This window comes from Theropithecus gelada, chromosome 12 (genome assembly GCF_003255815.1).
Source record: "Theropithecus gelada isolate Dixy chromosome 12, Tgel_1.0, whole genome shotgun sequence".
NCBI classification, from domain to species: domain Eukaryota; kingdom Metazoa; phylum Chordata; class Mammalia; order Primates; family Cercopithecidae; genus Theropithecus; species Theropithecus gelada.
In genome coordinates this window covers 40,934,811-40,955,556 of record NC_037680.1, presented here as the reverse complement: position 1 = coordinate 40,955,556, position 20,746 = coordinate 40,934,811, and the positions used below count along the sequence as shown (strand labels likewise).

Here is a 20,746-nt window from a genome sequence, read left to right as displayed (position 1 = left end):
CTTGCACATTCATGTTTATAGCAGCACAATCCGCAATGGCAAAATCGTGTAACCAACCCAAATGCCCATCAATCAACAGGTGGATAAACAAACTGGTACATTTATACGATGGAATACTACTCAGCCATAAAAAGGAATGAATTAATGGCATTTGAAGCAACCTGAATGAGATTGGAGACTATTATTCTAAGTGAAGTAACTTGGGAATAAAAAATCAAGCATTGTATGTTCTCACTAATATGTAGAAGCTAAGCTATGAAGATGCAAAGGCATAAGAATGATACAATGGACTTTGGGGACTTGGGGGGAAGAGAGGGAGCAGGTGAGGGATAAAAGACCACAAATGGTGCAGTATATGCTGCTCAGGTGATGGGTGCACCAAAATCTCACAAATCACCACTAAGGAACTTACTGATGTAACCAAATACCACCTGTATCCCAATAACTCATGGAAAAATAAAATAAAATAAGACAAGTAAATAAATATTTAGAAAAATGAAGGAAAAGTAAAATTACAAAGTGGGTATAAATCTGTTGTTCCCAGTGTTGTTACTGCATGGGAATGTTAGGATCTAGAAAGTTTGTACATTATTATAAGTTTATGAAATAATACCCCCAAAATGTCCAGGAAGGTTGAACATAGCATATTTTATTGATTGTGTGGCACTTTAAGTTGTAAGAAGCATCATTATTTTATATACTTCCAATAAAACTATAACATGCCATTAAGGGTAAGTTACATCCAGGTTTCAGAGAAGTTAAATGTGAAAAAATGTGCTTTTAAAAATCAATGAAATAAGGTAGTTCCTAAAAGGGCTTCAGTTGATGCCAAACAACTCAATAATTGCAATAAAGTCTGATGTGTCTTGGGCTCTAGTAAACAGTATGTTTCTTCTCCTCACATTTTCCCTTTCTTCTAAACACTTATTCCACCCCTCCCCTACTTGTTCTTCTTTCTCACTGTGGGAACCAATTTTTAACTTTTTCACTTAGACATGTCTTATGGCTGTCCAGGGAATAAACTATTGCTTAAAAACTGAAATGAGGTACTGAAATAAGATTGTGTCCAACAGAAGCATGGCCAGTGGTGGTCTGCTTTAAATATGAATTAGCATTAGCATTTGCAGAAGTTTTCTCGTTTCCGAGATGAATTAGCGCTGGCATCTTAGCAGGAATTGCATGAGTATTAAAAACACGGAAACTTCAGAGAACACAGCTTTGATGAAATCATCGGAAACTTTAGTGTGGGATTTGTCATTTGAACCTCTCTTTATTATTCATATTGGACTTAGGTCTTAAAAGAACATGTCCGTGTGTGTGTGTCTGTATGTGATAGCTTAGGATATTTTCTAACTTAGTTGTTAATGTTTGCCTTCTTTTGTAATGAAATTGGAGCAGTTTCTTTTGCCCTTTTTTCCTGCCACATAATAGAGCAAACTGAAAGGGCTTGAATTTCTCTCTTTGTCAAATGGAACCCCCACTTGAGTTGGAGTCCTTCTTTCTGCCTCGTAGGAAGAAAGGAGGCCCAAAGAAAGAGTACTCTTCATGGCTCTTGGCCTGAGACAAGGAGAGCAGAAAAGGTAAATAATAGAGTAGGAGGATAAAGGTGAATGGAGGGGCTTTAAGGAGGTGTCCTGAGTCTCTTCTTGCTTGCAGGCTTTTTTTTCTCTTGGTTGGAAGCCTAGATGCAGCATGCTGCTGCAGTGTCACTGCCCCAGGCTATCTAGTGTGACAGTGCTAACTTCCCTTCTGTGCCAAGTGTAGGGCATTTCCAGTAGTGAGACCACACTGGGCCTCTTTAGCCTGTTGCTGGATGGAAAATTAACTCATCATTAAACCCCATCAGGCCGGACACGGTGGCTCACGCCTGTAATGCCAGCACTTTGGGAGGCCTAGGCAGATGGATGACGAGGTCAGGAGATCGGGACCATCCTGGCTGACATGGTGAAACCCTGTCTCTACTAAAAATACAAAAAAATTAGCCGGGCATGGTGGCGGGTGCCTGTAGTCCCAGCTACTTGGGAGGCTGAGGCAGGAGAATGGCGTGAACCTGGAAGGCGGCGGAGCTTGCAGTGAGCAGAGATCACGCCACTGCACTCCAGCCTGGGTGACAGAGCGAGACTCTGTCTGAGAAAAAAACAAAAAACAAAACAAAATGAAACAAAACAAAAAAACCCAAAAAACCTCTTCTATGCATTTTGAATTCATATGCAGGACTCCTGGAAGCTCTCTGTGGATCCCCAGGAACACAGATTCTCTAATTCTGAATCTCTTTATCCAGGCATGACCCTAAAATTTACTGCAGAAATGTAATATCATGCAAATCTATAGCAGGACTGAGTTTTTACAGAGGTGGTGTGGAGATGATCCATCTTGCGACCTTAATGATAAGAGCCGTACCTCAAAGATTGTGAAAGGACAGAAAGAGCCTTGGTCAGGAGTGACTTGATGGAACTGCCTCACAAAACCCTGAGCTGCCTGCCCTGGTTTTGAATGTGAGAAGGAGATCAACCTCAATTTGGCTAGCCCATTATAGGTAGGAGTAACTTTCTGTTATTGTAGCTGAATCCTTTCCTAAGTGACTAAGTCACCATGTGGTTATTTATCCTGATTCTCTTACCACTTTGTAATCATATTCTTGTAAAACTGTCATTTTTATTATTAAATAACATTTAATTTTTAAGAATTATTTCTACATTGCCAACTTTTTAAAAAGCTACCCACCACTTGTGTATCTTTAAAAGTATTTCCTATTGTGGTGGCCCCTGGCTAGTTTGCACTGATGGAAACCAGTGTCCCACAGTACCGGGTGAAGGCACCCCCTCCTCAGGCCGCCGGGCACCCATACTTCCTCCCTGTCCTCATAACTTAGCCCTTCTGATCTCCATTTAGTGTGGTCTGGTTACTGTTTCCTGAGCATTTTTTCTCCTTTCTTCCTCAGTGTGTTTGCTCATGTTTGTCCCACACAGGTGTTTTCTTACCTTCTTTCCTTATTCTTTCAGAATCCCAGACATAACGTGGCTCTCAGCAGTCACCTAAGCCACCTTTGTTCAGTCCATAAGTTTCATGAAAATTTGCCTAAATTTTCTCTTTGGTTCACGTGTGTCTTTTCTCCCATAGAGGTTTTCAAACTCTGTGAGGTTTCAACACTACCATTTTGGAATTCACTAATATTGTCTCACGCAGGGCTGTGCATGATGTTTTCATTCATTACTGAAGGAATTGTTTTGATTGTCGCTGTGTGTCCCACATTGTGCTCACTGCTGGGGATATAAAGAGGAGAAAACAGTGGTCCCTGATGTCATACATCATTCTCATGGTGAAGGGCAATGCGTAGTAATTATAGTTGCACACATGCATGCATGCAAAAAGGGCCTGGACCTAAGCTGGAGGTCTTTGGAAGCTTCCTCCCAGAAATAATGGTTTATCCTAAGATATGAGGGAGCAGAAAAAGTAGAGGGTAAGGAAACCATGTTCTAAGCACAAGCAGTAGCATGTGCAGGGGCCCTGTGTTGAGAAGGAGCATGACTTTTTCAAGAAGCAGAAAAAAACGTAGGATTGGAGTCAGAGGACAGGATTGTAGGGAATAAAGTTGAAAGGGGGTACAGGGATGTGGGATAAACCTGTTTGTGTCAATCAATTCTTATAATTCTGATATTGGTGACAGTATCTGTTTTAAGTAATGTCTTATAACTAGTTTAACACGTACTGTTCATGCTCAAGGAAAATGTGTTTCTGACTATCCCTCACAAGTGGAGAGGATCGGAGGCTTTTCTTGCAACATGATTTCTCAAAACTATATGCTTGTAAATATTTGACAGCTAGCAAAATAATACAGGATAGCAATAAGAAAGCAGTAGAGATTCTTGAGCTGTTAGGGTCTTTAGGAACAGTCTTTGTTTTTAAAATGCAAAATTTTAAAAACACAATTAAAGATTTGGAATAAGTAATAATGACTACATTGCTTCCCATTCTTTTCATTTCAGGGGAACTACTGAGTTGCTTAATTCAAGATATCTAAAAATGTCTCTTGTTATCTTAGGACACTGTGTTTCTTATTTAGAAGAATGTAAAAATTCAGGGCTACTCTGACCCTGACATAAAAATATTTTGCATGACTCAAGTACATTGCTTATCTATTAAAAATAATAAAGAAAAAATATTGAAACATTATAAGTTATTTTATAATTTTACTGTGGTTAGATGAGAAACTTTCAAAGAGCTGTAGAAATAAGCTTAGCTTTAGGACATAGTTCAGAGCAGATTCCTGTGAGCCTTGTTTCTTATTTTTATTTTGTATTAACTATATGTTAACTATACATATATAATTAATAGATATAATACATAAATTAATGAATTTATATTTCTGTTTAAAAAATATATATGTCTCCTCATGCTAAGGCCATATTTAAATGTGATATTTAAAATAAATTTAAAATGTAAAATAAATATCATGTTTAAATTATTTTAAATCAATGACTAATTAATTAATAGTAATTTAGTTGGGTTTAACTATTGAATTTGTATTTTCCTAAAATAGAAACTTTGACACAGAAGATAACCATAGATAACTATGCCCAAATATCTTTTTCTTTCACTTTTGCTCTTTCAGTTTTTTCTTTCTCTTGCTTCATTGTATGGATTCTTACTCATGGTTTTATACTTAATCCATACTCATTATTTTACCTGCCAAATGATGATTCCTCTTCTCTCTCTCTTTGAAGAAACAAAGGATAAGCGAGGCAAACCTATGGCATAATTAATGACTTCCCAGTCATGACAGATCCAAAGCCCTCTTTTGCTCTGTGACATTCTCAAATGACCAGTTGACAATGTCAAGTTCATTTCAAATATTCTAGAATGAATTCACATTGAAAAGGATCTGGCTATCCCATGCCATCCCATTCCTTGAAGTCAGCAAGGAGGAGGCGAAAGGCTGACTGCTTAGCCTTTGCTCACTTTTTTCCTTAGTTAGAGCTTTCCAAATATGTTCTTAGAATTTCAGGTGATGCAGAGAAATACTAAGTATGTTTTGGGGGCAAGGTAATACATACTGACTTGACTTTTTTTGTTTATTTATTTATTTTTAGTTTCATTTTAAATATTTTGTCTCTTTTAGTCTAGAGGCTTTAAAGGCCTCAAACTTTTTTTTCTGAAAAGTTACCATTTCTTCTTGTACTTTAACATTGTTGTGTCTAGTATTCTAAAAATGGGTTGTGTTAGTTTAATCTCTTTCTTCCACTTACTTTTTATGAAGAGCAGTCTAGGGGAGGAGTTGATGTGTAAAGTGTATAAACATGCCTTGATAGAATGTCAGCCAAAACAGAGATTTGCTTCACCCACATTCCAGCATGTCTTTGCAAGGGCTGCAGTGACTACGTATTAAATTTGCATTGCTAGGTGCCATGTGCTCCTAGGGCAGTTTTTGAAGCTATAAACTACTCCAAAGGCCAAGGTTGTTGTAATTGTCAGGATTACAGTGACACAGAAGGGCTTTCCAACACAGGCAGTGTGTACACTCTTGGCCTTCCTTGGACGCTGTATCTGTTTATGCTGGTGGGTTGTTGTAGATAAACCTTATCAGTGCCATGTTTCTCTTGCTAGTCAACTTTCAATCCTTGGATGGAACAAAATTTCTTCTTATTCTTCTTTAGGGTCCAGGAAGAATTTCTTCCTGTTGGCATCCAATTTCAAATGATCTTGTAGATAAATTGATATAAATAATATACTGCTCACTCTAAAGCAAGCTGGGAATTTGGGCCACTGCACTGGAAATGTATAATATCCCTTTATTAAAGAAATGTATAATATCCCTTTATTAAATAGCATGATTATATAATGTTTAATTTTTTTTTTACCTTTTAGTATGTATAGGAAATAGAATACTAATATTTTGCTTCAGTGGTTCTTAAGAACAGCTCTGCTCTTTGTTTTTTATATGATCACAAAAGTCTTTAACTTTAACTTAGTTTTAACTCATATAGTCATGCAGTTTTTGTGATGAGTTGAATTCTTCTTAAATAGGAAGGTTTAGTATAGTAATTCTTTGGGCAAGAGGCATGTTCAACTGTACTAGAGAGTTAAGTCTTCACTTGTCTTTTCCTTTTTCATACACACACACATACACACACACACACACACACACACATATATTCTTTATTGAGTCAGAGTATCGCTGTTATTGCCCAGGCTGGAGTGCAGTGGTGTGATCTTGGCTCACCACAAGCTCCGCCTCCTGACTTCAAGTGATTCTCCTGCCTCAGCCTCCTGAGTAGCTGGGATTACAGGCATGTGCCACCACTCCCAGCTAATTTTGTATTTTTAGTAGAAATGGGGTTTCTCCATGTTGGTCAGGCTGGTCTCGAACTCCTGACCTCAGGTGATCCGTCCACCTTGGCCTCCCGAAGTGCTGGGATTACAGATGTGAGCTACCACACCTGACCCTTTCATTTATTTTAAGGAGGAACAAATAGAAATATAATGAGACTTTTTAACAAAGGCGTCCCATTCATAGTTTAAGGAATTTTCATAAATACAGAATATATCTAAGAGATGACAGAGATTTACTGCTGTGGAATATCAACCTAAATATAATTTCATTATTCATAGATGAATATGTATTTTGGATAAGTATGAGCGTTAAATAGGATTTTTAAAAAATAAGGGCTTGAAATGGATTTCAAACAAAAATATTAAGTTTTTCTCTCAGCAGGTTTTATTCATTCTAACAATGAAATATATGCAGTTATTCCAGAAACTCAAGTTGGCCTAAGCCCCTCTAAGTTTGTGCATCTCAGTTCTTGTCAACTTATGTCTAAATTTGCAGTGACATAATCTGAAGAAAATAGTGGCATATCCTGATTATTTAGTCACCTTTCTTATTTTATCCAAATCTACCTCTTGCTCTTTTCTAGCCCTTTTCTAAAAAAATTGGTTTAGCCTTCAGAATGTCTCTAGTTTTTCATTTTCTTAGCTTCTCTGAAATAAGAGATAGAACATGCAAAATAAGAGGTGTACTTCTGTTGTCCCAGGTCAGGAGAGTTTACTGTAGGAAAACATGTGGGGGTAGTCAGGAGGTGCAGATAACGTTTTCAGCAACCCCTAGATCATTCTTCAATCCCCTCATTTCCTGGCATGGAATGTGCAGCAGGGAACAGAAACAGACGACAGAGAAAGCAAGAGGGAGGGGAGGGAGGTGTAGGATGCTTTTTAACAAACAGATCTCTTGGGAACTAAGAGTGAGAACTCACTCAATCCCATGAGGATGGCACCAGGACATTGTGAGGAATCTGCCCCCATGACCCAAACACCTCCTGCTAAGCTCCACCTCCAACACTGGGGATTACATTTCAGCATGAGATCTGGAGAAGACAAATATCCAAACTAGATCACTCTCCTAGCAAAAACTCTTTTAAGAAAAGTCTCTGTTTATTCATAATTTATCATTGTATTACAGGAACCTACCCCAGGGTGATACATGACTCTGTTAGCCAGGCTGGAGTGCAGTGGCACAATCCTGGCTGACTACAACCTCCACCTCCCAGGTTCAAGTGATTCTTGTGCCTCAGCCTCCCAAGTAACTGGAATTACAGGCATGTGCCACCATGCCCAGCTAATATTTTATATTTTTAGTGGAGATGGGATTTTGCCATGTTGGCCAGGCTGGTCTTGAACTCCTGACCTCATACGATCTGCCTGCCTAAACCTCCCAAAGTGTTGAGATTACAGACGTGAGCCACTGTGCCCCGTTATAATATTGATAAGAGATACATAGCTTTTTCAGAGACCAAAGTGGTGGGGAAGTAATATAAATAGTTATTGAATGACCTTTAGTTTAGACAATGAAGATAATGGAAGTTGTTGGACAAAGTAGCTTTGACACATAAACAAGTCTTGGATAGGTAACATTCATTCAATGTATAAGACAATTAAATGTAGAAGACACTGTATAAGGAATTATAACTGACTAATGTTTACTGATTTACTAGAATGATATTTTAATAAAATATTTTAATAAAAAGTCTACCTATGGATTGGGAAAAAGTATTTGCAAACCATATGTAATTATAAGGGTTAATATCCAAAATTTATGAATAGCTTATACAACTCAATATCAGAAAAACAAATAACCCAATTAAAAATTAGCAAGGGACTGAGTGCGGTGGCTCCTACCTGTAACCCCAGCACTTTGGGAGGCTGAGGCAGGCAGATCACCTGAGGTCAAGTGCTCGAGACCAGCCTGACCAACATGGTGAAAGCCCGTTTCTACTAAAAAAAAAAAAAATACAAAATTAGCCGGGCGTGGTGGCGCATGCGTGTAATCCCAGCTACTCAGGAGGCTGAGAGAGGAGAATCATTTGAACCTGGGAGGCGGAGGCTGCAGTGAGCCAAAATTGCGCCATTGAGCTCCAGTCTGGGCAACATGAGTGAAAGAATTAAACTCCTTCTAAAATAATTAAAAAAATAAAGCAGCAAAGGGCCTGAATAGACATTTTTCCGAAGAAGACATAAAAATGGCTAACAGGTATATGAAAAGGTGGTCAACATCACCAATCATCAGGTAAATGCAAATCAAAACCATTATGAGATATCACTTCATACCTATTAGGATGGCTGTTATCAAAAAGACAAGAGGTAACAAGTATTGGTGAAAGTATAGAAAAAGGAGAACTCTAGTACACTGTTGGTGAGAATGTGTATTGGTACAGTCATTCTGAAAAACAGTATGGATATTTGTAAAGAAATTAAAAATAGAACTGCCATATATGACACAGCAGTCCCTCTCGGATATATACCCAAAGGAGTTTAAGTCAGCATGTCACAGAGATGCCTGCACTCCCATGTTCATTGCAGCATTATTCACAATAGCTAAGATATGGAAACAACTTAAGTACCATGTCCCATTAATGGGTGTATATTTGAGCTTATATACATAATTTATTGTATATTTGCATTACACACACATGCAGATACACACAAGGGAATACTATTCAGCCTTAAAAAATAATATGCTGCCATTTGCTACAACATGGATGAACCCGGAGGACATTATGCTTAGTGAAATAAGTTCTTTTTTCTTTTCTAGCAGAAAGAAAAATATTGCATGATCTCAGATGTGTAGTCTAAAAATAAATCAAATATGCAGAGATAGAGAACAAAACAGTGGTTACCAAGGGCAGTGGTGGGGTGGAGGGAAATGAGGACATGTAGATCAAGGATACAAAGTAGCAGATGTGTGGGATGAACACATCTAGAGCTCTAATGTACAGCATGAGAACTATAATTCATAATAATGTATTGACTTTGGAATCTTGAGAAATGAGTAGATTTTAGCTGCTCTTGCCACACTTGCAAGAAAATGGGTAACTATGTGAGGTGATAGACATGTTAATTTGTTTTACTATGTAACCAGTTTGTATTTATTTTTATATATATATCTCATAACATCATGTTGTATACTTTAAATATACACAATAAAATTTTTTAAAAACACAAACAGGAATATTTAAGCTCTTTTTCTTGTTTCTACCTACACAGGTGATTAAAGTATACAGTGAAGATGAAACCAGCAGGGCTTTAGATGTACCCAGTGACATAACGGCTCGAGATGTTTGTCAGCTGTTGATCCTGAAGAATCATTACATTGATGACCACAGCTGGACCCTTTTTGAGCACCTGCCTCACATAGGTGTAGGTAAGGATACAGAGTTATTGTCTCACATCATTGCTTTTCTATTTCTCGTTCAGCTCCCTCTTGAACACCAATAATTCTTAGATTTGGTCTTTTGAGGTAATTTTCCATATCTTATAGGTGATCTCAGTTCCTTTTCATTCTTTTTTCTTTTTTTCCTTCTGATCATGTATTTTCAGATAGCCAACTCATTGATGTTTTCCTCTGCTTGATCCATTCTGCTGTTGAGAGCCTCTAATGAATTTTTCAGATCAGAGAATGTATTTCTCAGGTTCACAATTTGTTGTAATTTCAAAAAAAAATCAATCTCGTTGTTAAATTTATCTTATAAATATCTGAATTGATTTTATCAATTTTATCCTGGCAATCACTGAATTTCCTTAAAGGTGCTATTTTAAATTCTTGGTCAGAGCTCACATATTGCTGTCTTGCTAGGGTCATTTACTGGTTCCTTGTGTCTGTTTGGAGAGATCGTGGTTCCCTGTTTGCTGCTGTTTTTGTGGATGCGTGTCTGTATCTTTGCACTGAAGGATTAGTTATTTGTTTGAGCCTTCTTTGCCTGGTTTCTTTTGTTTTTTTATTGGATATATTCCTTAGAGGTTTTTACCGATAGGTCATTGCCTTCTTTTTGGCTCTAGATGGTGCCTTAAGCCTAGGTTTGCCTTGGCTCTAGTAAAGGTCAGAGCACTGCACTTTCCAAATGGGAGAGGTTCCCAAAGGGGATATCCCAACACTGTGGAACAGCTGGCTAGGGGCCCATGGCCAGGGGACCTGTGGGATGAACCTCCTGCCGTGTGGTGCTGCTGAACAGCCACTCTGATTTGGTGTCTCCTTTGGCTGGGTTGCAGAGCAGAGTTTCTGGGGCTGGGAATGGTCGTCTTGCCTCCTTTTTTTTTGTCTCTGCCTGTCCTCAGGGATATTTCTCCCATCAGGCAATCACAATGCTTCCTGTGATTAAGACAGAGACAGATCTCCTGCCAGGGAACCCAAGATGGTGGGGTAGGAGGTTGTCCACCTAAATCTCACTTTTTCTGGTGTAAACACTGTGAGTTGGGGGAAAGTTTTTCACAAGCTTGTGGGAGGGGCATCGTGGTGGATACTGAAGTTTGGTTCTCTTACCGTCTGGAGTTTTTCTTCACTTTTCTGTTGCCCATGGAACTGTCTCATCTTCATATTTGAGTTCTGGGATACTTCTGGGGAAAATCTCAATGCTGTTTATTTGGTTTTGGTTTTCTGTTGGGGAGAATGAAGCCAGTGGCTTCTTTGCCATTATTTTTCAGAAAGTCCTGCTTTTCTGTTTATTTTAGTATAGATCCTATGGTGAAGATTTTCTTCAGAGGTACAAAAATAGAAAAGAATTATGAATAGTCATTTCTTTATTCTTTTTATTTTTTGTTATTTGTAGTCACAAGAGAAAGAAAGTAGCACAAAGTGGAAACAAGGATAGAAATTTTTATAATTTACACATGCCGCTACATTTAAAGAATGATCTATGGGAATTTCAGTGCTAAAACAGATCCAATTGATGGAAGAATACATTTCATAATAATTTTTATTAGCACAATGCAAAGTGTTTGAGATGTTTAAAAAAAAAAAAAAAAAGCTGTCATTTGGACCACGATTTGAGTCAATTGTAGCACAGACAGGTACAAGTATCCATAGCAGTGGTTCTCTTTATGGGAGTGTAGACCCTAAACTTTTCTTGAAGAAATAAGTAAGTCCTTCACATTTTAAAGACATAAACACAAGGAGTAGCCTTTTAAAAATGTTTTATTTGGAAATGCATCTCTATTATGAAGTATGAAGGGTTTAAAAAAATTCTTTTAATATGTTGTAAAGAATTTGTTCTACTAGAGTAAGACAGGATTTGGCAACAGTTTTGTCCCCTGATTTTTTATTTTTATAGATTTGTTTTCAAAACATGTTTACATATCAGTAGATGAGACAGGAAGGAGTTTGTTATGGCAATGCCATTTGATTCTTTGAACTCTTTATTAGTTTCCTGTGGTTGCTATTCCAAATTACCACAAACTCAGCTTCAAGCAACAGAAATTTATTCTCACACTTTTGGAGGCCAGAAGACTGAAATCCATATCACTGGGTTGAAATCAAGGTGTTGTCAGGGATGTGTGTCCCCTGGAAGCCCTAATTTCTTGCCTCTTCCAGCCCTGGTGGCTGCCAGCATTTGTTGGCTTGTGGCTGCATCACCTAATCTCTGCCACTGTGGTCACATTGCTTTCTGCTCTTCTGTCTGTGTCAAGTCTCTCTCTTTCTTATAAAGGCGGTAACATTTCGGGCCCACCCAGATAATTCAGGATGATCTCCATTTCAAGATCCTTAATTTAATACTGTCTGCAAAATTTTTTTTTCCATGTGACATTCACAGGTTCTAGGAATTAAGATGTGGTTTTCTTTTGGGAGCTATAGTTCAGCCTGCCACAAACTTCGTTGCGTTATATGTTTAACAACTTTTAGTAAGAAATCATCAAAATCATTTTAAATAATTTATCAGTGACTGTTCCATTAATTGCTTCAATTTGTTCAGACTTGTGAAAGAATTTTGTACATAGTCATTGGAATCATTTACTTTCTAGCATAGCTGCCAATATATAAAGTCATCCCCTTGTTTGATGCATTCGAGTTTATGCCTCAGAGCAATGTGCCAATGTAAGGTTCTGTTCAAATGAACAGCCTTTCTCTTATGAAATGGAATTAAAAATGATTTTGGCAGGAAAGGTGTGTTCTTAGAAGGATTCATTTTTTAAAGATCTGGGAAGTGGTTTTTCTGAACACTACCTGCATTCCCTGAACTACTTAGAAAATGTTTGTACTTCTGATTTGACAACGGGTGTCCTGGGACATGCCAGAACCTCATGAAGGGGACAGAGTGAGGCCTGTGAAGAGGAAGCTAGAATTGTTCCGCAGTCTCTTCGGTTGATAGCTGATAAGCTACAATAGTGCAACTGATTTTGACAGCTCAGCCTAGATAGTTATCAATCTGCCAAGGACGCTTGCTTCTAAAGGTATGCCATACTGGCCAATACGACTTGTTGCCTCATCTTCTAGGACAGAAAAGGCTCACCATAGATTTTCTTCATGGATGTTTGTGACTAGTTTAACTTGTATTCATGATAATTAATCTCCTAGAAGTATGGTATTAATTCTCAATAGATATCTGCCCTATTCCAAGCTATTTCATTTAGCTCCTAATTAGCATTATATATTATTACAGTATTTTATATTCTTAAGTTTTTCTTTCGGGGGGACTTAAAATTTTTTTTTGTTATAGTCACTACCATTTATCTCTAACAAATAGCTTTGCAGTTCAGTAATAAAAATCTGCTCTGTAAATCAAGAAGTGTTTTTCACTGAAAACACTGTAAATTATTTATATTAAGGAATAAAATGTACAGGTCTTTTAATGCAAAAGCTTAAAATGGAACATTAGGAATTAATTTGATCCACATATTAAATTTAAACTTTTAGGGATCAAGTAGTAATAGAAGTTTATTTCTTTATTACTGTATTTTCTGGAAACTGCTGAAATAAAATCAAAGATAATGAGCATATTCTCATGACTTCATCAACCATGCATTAGACCAAAGCTCATGAGAAAGAATTTTATTTCCAGAGCCTTCTTGTGTTTTTTTTTCCTTTGGTTTTTCACTCAGATTATATATTTAAACAGAACAATTGAAAACATTAATTCTACCCCAATACTAACATGTATGAGATTTAATAGCTTCCAGTTCTTTACCGATGTAACAGGAGAGTAATCACTATTGAGGTAGTGTCATCTTCCTCAACACAAAATATAAACAGATTTGTCTTTAAAATGTTTTTTTTTTTAGTTTTGCCTTTTTGCATAGTATATTATAATCTTGCAATATCTATTCAGTCTAATAGTGGTAGGAAGTAAAATGTTCAATTTAATTTGCATATTTAAATGAATGGAAAGAACTACAGTAGTTTTTTTCTCCTTAAATGTGATATGCAGCTGCAGATGCTCTTTGCTAACAGAATAAACCACTGATGTCTTTACTGCAAGTCTTCTGTGAGTGCTACTGATGTGAAGAACCAAAGGATGAACTATTTTCCAGAACTTTAGTGATCAGCCAGTCAGCTCTGCGTATTGTTTAAGAAACATTCTTACACTCTTTTTGTCCAAAATGATGAATTTTCAATAAAATTCAATTTGGTTTTCTGTTCCTGTGTTAACTTGCTTAGGGTAATGCCCTTATTGAATAGGGAGTCCAACATCAATGATGGCTATAGAAGTGTGGCTTTATTTCTTTTTATGCAGGACATAACTTCATTCTTTTTTTTAATGGCTTCATAGTATGCCATGATTTATATGTACCCTTTTTTTTTTTTTTTTTTTCTGAGACAGAGTCTCGCTCTGTCACCCAGGCTGGAGTACAGTGGTGTGATCTTAGCTCACTGCAACCTCCGTCTCTCAGGCTCAAGCTATTCTTGTTCATCAACCTCCAGAGTAGCTGGGATTGCAGGCACATGACACCACACCCAGCATTTTTTTTTTTTTTTTAGTAGAGATGGGGTTTCTCCATGTTAACCAGGCTTGTCTTCAACTCCTGAGGTCAGGTGATCCACCCACCTTGACCTCCCAAAGTGCTAGGATTACAAGTGTGAGCCACCATGCCTGGCCTGTATGTACTGCATTTTCTTTATCCAGTCCACTGTTAGTGATTCTGTGTCTTTGCTATTGTGAATAGTGCTGCAATGAACATACGAGTGCAGGTGTCTTTTTATTTATTTTGGATATATGCCCAGTAATGGGATCGCTGGGTTGGATGATAGTTCTTTTTTAAATTTTTGAGAAATCTCCAAACTGCTTTCCACAGTGGCTGAACTAATTTACATTCCACCAGCAGTGTATAAGCATTCCCTTTTCTCTGCAGCCTTGCCAGTATCTGCTGTTTTTTAACTTTTTGATAATAACCATTCTGACTGGTGGGAGATAGTATCTCATTGTAGTTTTGATTTGCATTCCTCTGATGATTAGTGATGTGGAGGAATTTTTCACGTTTGTTGGCTACTTGTATGTCTTCTTTTAAGAAGTATCTATTCATGTCCTTCACCACTTTATAATGGGGTTGTTTTTTGTTTGTTGAATTGTGTAAGTTCCTTATAGATTCTAGACATTAGACCTTTGTCAGATGCATAGTTTGCAAATATTTTCTCCCATTCTGTAGGTTGTCTGTTTAATCTGTTGATAGTTTCCTTTACTGTGCGGAAGCTCTTTAGTTTAATTAGGTTCCACTTGTCTATTTTTGTTTTTGTTGCAATTGCTTTCGAGGACATAGTCATAAATTCTTCCTCAAGGCTGATGTCCGGAATGGTGTTTCCTAGGTTTGCTTCCAGGATTCTTATAGGTTGAGGTTTTTAATCTTTTAAATCTTTAATCCGTCTTGAGTTAATTTTTGTATATGGTGCAAGGTAGGGGTCCACTTTCCTTCTTCTGTATATGGCTAGCTAGTTTTCCCAATACCATTTATTAAATAGGGAGTCCCCTCCTTGTTGCTTATTTTTGTCAACTTTGTCAAAGATCAGATGGCTGTAGGAGTATGGCTTTATTTCTGGGTTCTCTGTTCTGTTGCATTGGTCAATATGTCTGTTTTTGTACAGGTATCATGCTGTTTTGATTACTGTAGAATTATAATACGGTTTGAAGTGGGGTAATGTGACCCTTCCAGCTTTGTTCCTTTGCTCAGGATTACTTTGGCTACTTGGTCTCTTTTTGGGTTCCGTATTAAGTGGGAGCTAAACATTGGATACTCATGGACATAGAGATGGCAACAGTAGACACTGGGGTCTACTAGAGGAGGAAGAGGTGGGAGGAAGGGTTGAAAAACTAATGGTCAAGTACTGTGCTCACTTTCTGGATGACAGGTTCGATTGTATCCAAACCTCAGCATCACACAGTATACCCATGTTAAAAACCTGCATATGTATATATGTATTTCTTGAATTTAAATAAAAGTTGAAATTTTAAAAAATAAATAAATAGAATTGTAAAGGGAAGGGCATAGTATCTATTTATTTACATTTAAATTCATTATTATTATTATTTTTTAGAGACAGGATCTCACTGTTTTGCCTGAGGTGGAGTGCACTGGTGGAGTCATGGCTCACTGCAGCCTCAGATTCCTGGACTCAAACAATCCTCCAGCCTCAGCCTCTATTTTATTATTATTATTATTCTTATTTTGAGATGGAGTTTCACTCTTGACACCCAGGCTGGAGTGCAATGGCGCAATCTTGGTTCACTGTACCCTTTGCCTCCCAAGTTCAAGTGATTCTCCTGCCTCAGCCTCCCAAGTAGCTGGGAATACAGGCACCCACCACCACGCCCAGCTAATTTTTATATTTTTTAAACTAGAGTCAGGGTTTCACCATGTTAGCCAGGCTGGTCGCGAACTCCTGACCTAAGGTGAACCACCCCGCCTCGGTCTCCCAAAGTACTGGGATTAGAGGCGTGAGCCACCACACCCGGCCTATTATTTTAAAAAATATTTTAAATACAAAAATAATCTAGCTCATTGTAAATAACTGAAAAAAAGATATCATGAAGTAAACAAAATTATTCATAATTTCAACACTGAGCTAACTAATGTTAACATTTTTAAAAGCTCTTTAATCAGTTTCTCTACTTTAACATAGTTGTTATATGTATTAACTCTTACAGACTACCTTCTTTTTTTTCTTTTGTGCACTTAAAATATATCTTGAGTATTTGTAGTTTTTTACTTGTCATTTTACAGATTCCACAAAAATCAGTAATTCCTCTTGCCTTCTCTGGCTATGTTCCCCAAATAATTTAGCAAATATTTATTGACAATTTTGTACCAAGCCTATATTTTGTTGTAGATTCTGGGGATGCAGTATGAGCAAAACAGACAAAAAGTATTGCCCTTGTGAGTTTGCATTTTCATGGGGAGAGAGAGAGGAAACAAGGCCTAATATTTGTTATCCCATAGGAGATGATAAGCTCTGGGGAGGGAGGGCAGGAGGAAAGGGGGAGAGTGAGTGCTAGAGCAGAAGGGAGATGTACCTTATTTTTTATTTATTTATTTTGAGATGGAGTCTCATTCCATTGCCCAGGCTGGAGTGCAGTGGCACAATCTTGGCTCACTGAAATCTCCACCCCCTGGGTTCAAGCGATTCTCCTGCCTCAGCCTCCCGAGTAGCTGGGATTACAGGTGCCCACTACCTCGCCCAGCTAATTTTTGTATTTTTAGTAGAGATGGAGTTTCACCATCTTGGCCAGGCTTGATCTTGAACTCCTGACCTCGTGATCCACCCGCCTCGGCCTCCCAAAGTCATGGGATTACAGATATGAGCCACCGCACCTGGCTGGGAGATGCACTTTAAAGAGGCATCAGGGAAAGCCTCCCTGACTGGGAATGTTTGAGTAGAGAAATGAAGCACACAGCAGGCAGGCTGTGCAATTAAATGGAAGATTATTCTGGACAGAGGGAACAGCAGGTGGAAAGGCCTGGACGTGGCCGTGTGCTTGTGTTCAGGAAGCAGCCTCGGGGCCATTGCACCTGGAGTGGAGTCAATAAAGTGGAAGGTAATGGGAGAGGACTTCATAGAGCTGCCCCAGGACCAGATCGTGTAGGGTCTCATAGGCCAGGAAGTGGGCCTGGCATTTACACTGAGTGAGGAAAAAGCAAGGGGAGGTCTTTGAGTCAGAGAAGAATATGATGTGATTTAGTTTTAAAAGTATACTACTAAGGAGGCCAGAATGCAAGATTTGACCTTTCATTTTGCTTTTCCATCAGACTACCTGTGGCTCCCTGGAATGATCCCCACCTATCTGTCATTTCTACTAGCTGTACATGCCCCCATTGTATCATCTTCACATGTGGTCTGCGTGTTTATGAGATTTAGTGTTTGTGAGATCCTGAGGCCTCATAGGTAAGGATATTTTGACTTATAGGATAGATGAGAGTTGAGGGTTTTCTGCACTTTAGCTCACTTTTAGTGACCAAGATAAGCTTAGGCCAGTTTCGGAGACATTCCGAGTTGTTAATACATATGCTACTATAATTGCTTCTCATCTGTCTAAACCATATCACAAACTACTAAAAGCAGAAGGGGGAATACTTGACATTCAAAATGTGGTATGTTCCTGAACCTGAAGTCTTAATTTCAGAGTTACGCTTTCTGTGGCAAAGGAAACTTTAATCTTATTAATTTTTCTCTTCTTTTTCCCGAGATAGAGTCTCCCTCTGTCACCCAGGCTGGAGTGCAGTGTGTAATCTTGGCTTATTGCCACTTCCGCCTCCCAGCTTCAAGTGATTCTTGTGCCACAGACTCCTGAGTAGCTGGGATTATAGGCGTGCACCATCATGCCTGGCTAATTTTTGTATTTTTAGTAGAGATGGGGTTTCACTATGTTGGACAGGTTGGTCTCGAACTCCTGACCTCAAGTGATCCATCTGCCTTGGCCTCCCAAAGTGCTGGGATTACAGGTGTGAGCCACTGCGCCTGGCCATTATTAGTATTTTTAATATAAATGCATATGTGTGATAGCTACTACTAGTGTGCATAGAGTATGTATTTTCATATCTATTTACATACAGGAATACAAAGATCTAGATTCTGTCAGATTCTGTAATCTGCATTTTCCCACTGAAGCAAGTTGGTTTCTTCCCACCACAATATTTCAAGCAAATGTTCCTGAGATTCTGTGGTCGGTTTGCCTCTGTCTCACTCTACATCTCTGTCAGGAATGCTGTAATTTAAATTGTGAACCACCAAGAAAACTTTCGTATAAATGTTCCTAACCCAGGTAGTAATGAAATTACTGAGATTGAACCGAGCCAACTGAGTTCACTTTATTTATTTTGGCTGAGCAAGAGAATCATGCTAAAAATTACCTGTTTTTGAATTTGTTCAAAACATGAATTGTATAACAATATTATGTTTGGAACTTTGAATGCAATGTCCATATTTCATATCCTCCACCTGTAATTATTAATATATGCTGCTGAGAATTTTAATAGGCAGAGTCAATCATTGAAAACAACTAAATATCTTGATTTTGTTATGAATCTCTGAATGTCCTTATTTTGGATCATATTATTATATGGTTCTACTTGTACACACACTTTGATAGACATTGAATTTAAAATATCAGCATGTCAACAAATATTTCTCTTTTCGTGATGTAGTAAACCAGGTTTTGCAACTGGTGTGGTTTGCTTCACAGCCACTGGATGTCACTATAGTTCCCCAGATGGAGTCCTCTCTGCTGTTATAATCAGTGTAAGAGTAGGGTAGGGGAAAAACTTCAGCTTCAAGTCCTCTGAAACTTAATGGGATCCATGTTTGTCTTGCTCCCATTTTGATTCCTAATTGAAGCCATGGTATGAAGCAGTGGCAATTAACACAATACCTCAAGCGCATACCTACAGACTCCTCGGGAAGAGGAATTAATTGTATTTTAGTATCTTTGCTAGGGACAGCTGAGATTTCCATTGTGAATATCATTGTGGAGTGGCTTTAATAAGCAAAATGAATGACTGGAGGCTCTTAATGAAACCAGTTTAATGTGTGCAGCTATGCCCACGTGATCGCCTTAAGACAGAAGCAATGCACAGTGACAGTGAGGGAATGGTTCACAGCCTTCTGCTTGGAAGCTGCTCCTTCACTCTTTTTTCTTTTTTAACAAAGGAAGTACAAGTGTTTTTCCTGTTCTGGAGCTGATATGTAGTCGGACTTTCTGTGCAGTTTATAACATACCAGCCATCAGAGTTGTGACCACCCTCGTCACAGCAGAAATCATTGTGAAGCCTTTGGGACATGTGGCACTGTGCTTCTTTCCATAAAGAGAATCAAGTGCCCTGAACCCCTGGGCTTTGAGGAGACATGGTGTCCTGGTAGCGCGCACAGACCGGAAATGGGCAATATTTAACTAGCAAAGATGGGAAGTGCCTATAACTAAATCTGCTTCTGATTCAGCTGATTTTTCCTTCTACATATTCTCAAAGCCTCAGCCACATAAATTCAGGTCCTGGCATCTCTCCCCTCAGGTATTATGTTAGCCTCACAACGGGTCCTCCTGCCTCTGGTAGTGCTAACGTTATCCATCTGAATGCAGACCTGATTCTTTTTGCATTTGGGTCCAAGGTCCTCTGTGGGGCTTGTAGCATCTTGTGACCTGTCTACCCTTTATAGCTGCAGCCTTAATGTCCCACCCTTCCCTCCTTTTAGTTTATATGTTAGAGAACTGCCTGCAGATGCCTGCATACACTACAGTTTCTACTCAGTTTTCTTGTTTATGCTGTTAAGAGTCACAGGAAACCCTTTCCTGTCCATCTTTACTTAGCTAACTGCTGTTCATCTTCCTGGGCTTAGTTATTTTAGTTAAAAATGGAAGGAAAGTAAAATGTCAGCCTTTTCTTAAAAATGCTTATGACAATAAAGATGAAAACTCTCAGCTGTCCAAGCTGACTGATAGGTAACCTAGTGCCACAGTCCTGGGAGAGTGGGGAGAGAAAAGCAGTTGGAGGCATCCCATGCTCAGCCTTGTGAAGTAGAGTCACCCTTTCCATCTGACAGCAGGCACCCTTTCCATCTGACTTTACACATAGTAAGGTCTTCAGTGTATAAATATATGTTTTCTAATATTATAAAAAGCGTATACACATACACTCATATAGAGCAAGAGAAAAAGACAAGAAGGGAATATATTGAAAGGTTAGGTGCTTATTCCTGATTGACAGGTTCAAAGATGTATTGTGATTGTAAGTTATCTGTATTTGCAAAATTTTCTTTAATGGAATGTATTATTTTAATACTCAGAAAAAAAGAAATAAACATAATTTTTAAAACTTTGAAAGAGATTTTTAAAGCCTTAGCTCAGACATCTTTCTGAAGCCCCAAGTTGGACAAAATACACATCCTCTTTGTTGCTGTAACATTTTCTACAACTATTTTAATGGTGATCATATTATTAAAATTAGACAGTAATTCCATGGAGCCGGGACTCTGTACACATGCATCTTTGTAACCCAGGGTCTGAGA

The 20,746-nt window shown here is 38.3% G+C and overlaps 1 protein-coding gene across 2 annotated transcripts in view; it reads left to right on the top strand.

The window, feature by feature from the left end:
- The window catches only part of GRB14 (growth factor receptor bound protein 14), a 127,832-nt gene that overhangs the window by 63,180 nt on the left and 43,906 nt on the right, over nucleotides 1-20,746 (top strand). For both annotated transcript variants that reach the window (XM_025404735.1, XM_025404736.1), the window contains one exon: nucleotides 9,538-9,694. In XM_025404735.1, coding sequence (XP_025260520.1) covers nucleotides 9,538-9,694 — 157 coding nt within the window. The remainder of the gene's footprint in view (nucleotides 1-9,537; nucleotides 9,695-20,746) is intronic.